Source organism: Condylura cristata, unplaced genomic scaffold (assembly GCF_000260355.1).
Source record: "Condylura cristata isolate star-nosed mole 26May11 unplaced genomic scaffold, ConCri1.0 scaffold00020, whole genome shotgun sequence".
In the NCBI taxonomy this organism is placed as follows: Eukaryota; Metazoa; Chordata; class Mammalia; order Eulipotyphla; family Talpidae; genus Condylura; species Condylura cristata.
In genome coordinates this window covers 39,480,289-39,483,801 of record NW_004567121.1, presented here as the reverse complement: position 1 = coordinate 39,483,801, position 3,513 = coordinate 39,480,289, and the positions used below count along the sequence as shown (strand labels likewise).

General features: G+C 71.2%; 1 protein-coding gene across 1 annotated transcript in view; it reads right to left on the bottom strand.

The window, feature by feature from the left end:
* The window catches only part of SH3YL1 (SH3 and SYLF domain containing 1), a 49,838-nt gene that overhangs the window by 8,106 nt on the left and 38,219 nt on the right, over nt 1–3,513 (bottom strand). Inside the window, exons 2-3 of the mRNA XM_004686094.2 lie at nt 3,359–3,469; nt 1,256–1,369 (exon numbers count right to left, since the gene is read on the bottom strand). Of these exons, the coding sequence (XP_004686151.2) occupies nt 1,256–1,369; nt 3,359–3,469 (225 nt within the window). The remainder of the gene's footprint in view (nt 1–1,255; nt 1,370–3,358; nt 3,470–3,513) is intronic.

Below are 3,513 nucleotides of genomic sequence, written 5' to 3'. Positions count from 1 at the left end.
CCGAGGCCCCAGGGCAGGGTGGCGGGGGGCAGGGGGAGCTACCACCCACCTGGGAAAGCCGGCAGCTTCCTGGGCCGTGGGGGGCGCCAGTGTCCCGAGGGGTCTGGCTGGGGCAGGAGGCCGCTGGCTGCAGGGGCCCCGGGGCAGGCGGGCGCAGGGCGGGGCCAGGGGTGAGCAAGGCCCCTGTGCTTTCACGCCGTCCTGCAGCACCGGGAGGTTGCGCCAGGCACCCGGCAGTGGCCGCGGGCTGGGCGGGGCCTCCGTCCTGCCTCTGTAGCCTGCACAGGCTGCGCCGGCCTCCCGCACCCGCGGGGCTCCAGGCCGGACACCCCGTGTTTCACAGGGAAGCGAGTTGCAATCGCTCTTTAGTCTGACTTTTCTCAGACACGGGGGTCAAAGTCTTCATCCTGTATCTCTCCAAAGGGCAGCGCAATGCGGAGCTGCTCCGCTGCAACTGTCTGCGGGCAAGGCCACTGGACACTGCGCCGAGCAGAGGCCAGGAGGCCCTTGTGGCTGCGAGAGGACAGGCCTCACGGGGCGCGTCCTGGGCTCGGCGATGGTGCCGTCGCGGCCATCGCGTGCTCCGCGGCAGGGCAGCCAGCGGCTGCGGCCAGAAAAAGCCTCGTGTTTGGTGTGAAGACAGCATGGTCTGGACAGGAAACGCTTCTGGGCAGCGGCGCTGGTCCAAGCCTGATGTCCTCTCCGCGCTCTGGAGCGGAGTTTGCCTGGCTGGGCCCCCACTAGCCCCGCAGCGAGGGTCCCCCTCTGGCCAGCCCCGGGCTCTCAGCAGCCTGCAGAGGGCAGTGGCTCCCGGGGTCTGGGGGGGCCAGAGGTGCCCTCAGGGGCTCCGCCTCCTCCGGGCTGGGCCTGGGGCTCCCAGAGGGCCCCCTTGGTGCGGGGGAGCTGGGGAGGCCAGGCACCCCATATCCAGCTGGGTCTGTGGTGGGTCAGGATGGTCCAGGTGCTTCTCAAATTAGAATCACGTACACCAAAAAGTAGGGGGTCGCAGAAAGATGCGTGCAGCCACGTGACCTGGCAGCCAGCGCTAACTGTCCCGCATTTCTGTTGGTCCGACTGCCCGCAACTCAGGCGTCCACCACAGACGCTACGCCGCGAGGGCCAAGAGCCAGCATCCAGATGCTCGTTCCCGGGAGTTACCCGCAGACCAGGCCCCGCCCCCAAGGCCAGAGGGCGCCCCAGCCCCGGCGCCCCCACCACAGGGATAAGCCTGCGCTCCCACGCACGACCGACTTACTCCCATCGGGAAGGCGGGCCAGCACGACCCCGCTGCCCCCTCTCGCGGTGACCAGGAATCCAGCTCTGATCACGGACAGGATGGCGAGGCCCTTGGCTCTGGCGATGACATGAGCTGCAATAAGGAAAAGAAGAGCAGGTGGGCACCACCCCCCCACCCCCAAAGGTGGGCGCCCGTCCCCCCACCGCCCGAAGGTGGGCACCCACCCCCACCCCCTGAAGGTGGGCGCCCGTCCTCCCACCCCCCGAAAGTGGGCACCCTTCCCCCCACCCCCTGAAGGTGGGCACCCGTCCCCCCCCCCCCCGAAGGTGGGCACCCATCCCCCCATCCCCCAAAGGTGGGCGCCCCACCCCCCCACCGCCCAAAGGTGGGCAAAAAGGTGGGCACCAGTCCTGCCACCCACATGCCCCCTCCCCCCGCAGGTGGGCCCTGGGCCTGGCCGGCTGGACCAACTGCGCTCCGGGTTGCTCAGGGCTGCAGGCTTCTCCGCAGAGCTCTTAGCGCCATGGTGGGGGCCAGGCCGGGCGCCCCGCAGGGCGGGCGCAGCCCCACGCCACCCCTTAGCGACAGCTGACCCACAGGGAGCCCTGCGGCTGGGCTCAGAGGTCCGAACGGTTCGTTGGTCAAGTAACAGGGAGGGTCACGCGGAGCTTCCCGCGACACGGCAGAGACGCCGGGAGGCCGCGGGGCGAGGCCGAGACGTGGCCGGGGCGCACGGCCGGTTTGGGCTGAGAGTCACGATGAGGCCGCTGCGGGTGAGCCCCGGTTCACAGCAGGTCACGGAGGGCTGGCCAGGTGTGCGGGTGGTGACTTTATACAGGGCCCTTGGCAGTGCCCAGCGCGCCGGCCCTTCGTGGCCCGGAACGTCCGTCCCGCGGCCAGAGGCCTGCGCCGGACACGCCCACTCCCAGGGTGTCTGCGCACTGTCCGAGCCTGGCCCAGCGCTGCCTCAGCCGCCGAAGGCTCGAGGGCACCGCAGGGGCACTGGGCACCATGGTGTCGCCTCTCCACGCGGAAATTACTCGTTGACTCAGGCACGCGGGGAAGCCAGAGGCTCCGACGAAGCCACGCGCGGGCTCACGGGACCGCCCGCCCGCCCGCCCGCCCGCCCGTCCAGCGCCGTCCCTGCGTCAGAAGCGTGAGGACGCGTGGCCGCCCGGCCAGAGGGCAGGCGCCACCCCGCTCCCGCCCCCGCTCGCGGGCATCACGCGCCGTCACACAAACGCGAGTCTGGTGTCGGGGGTCTGCGCGCTGCCCACCCACGCGAGGGGCGCCAGCTGGCCGGCCACCAGTGCAGCGGCCAGTCAGCCCTGCGAGCTGCGCCCTGGCGTGTCCCGGGAACAGGCATTTGGCTTACAGACGTTGGCGGGTTTTAGCCTCCCACACTCAGGGCACCGGCTCACCGTGCCTGGAGCCCTCCCGAGGCCGCTGTCTGGCCAGCTCCCACCGGGCCTGTGGCCACCCACGGCCCCGGCCAGCAGCGCGTCCTCCGGCCTGCTGCCAGCACTGCCTGCCCACTCAGGCTCTCTGGCTGGACTGTTGTCCAGTCCCAGAGCAGAGCTGCTGGACTTGTGTGCCCCCTGGCCAGCGGGCCCTGCAGCGGGGGGCAGGGCCACCCACCCGGCCAGCCGTCGCTGCCCCGGACATTGCAGAGCTGCTGGGCCCCTCCGGGAGAGCTGGCCTGAGCAGCTCAGTTGGCTTCTTTGAGGCAGAAAGTCGTGTGTGCTGGGTGCCGCCCCCGCCGGTGCCCCCCAGGCCACCGCCCCCCGCAGCCGGCCGGGTCAGCAGCCTGAGCCCTGCTGGGAACCGGCCTGGGTGGACACAGTGGCTGTGGGGCCGAGCGCTAGATTTCCATGACCGGGGCCTGGTGCCCAGGGGTGCTGGGAGCCGGCGGCGTGAAGCCTGGGGGCAGGTGAGGCTTCCTGACGTGACCCCGTGAGGTGACCGGACACCCGCAGACCGCACGAGCAGGGCGGGGCAGCCGGCCGGAGGAGGCCGGCCGTGAGGGGACGCTGCTGGGGGCCACCAAAAGGGGGCACGGAGGTAACCGGCAGCGGAAAGCACGTGGGGAGCGGCCTGCACCCCACGGTGCCAGGGACCTACCGGGGATGAGCTTGTCAGGCCCGTTCCTGGACGTGATCTCGGTGAATTCCCGCAGAATCCTGGCGGCCTTCCTGGCCTCTGACTTCAGGCTGCAGGGGATGGGGTTGCTCACTGCAGGGGCGAACGGGCGTCAGCGCGGGGCGCGGCGCCGGGGC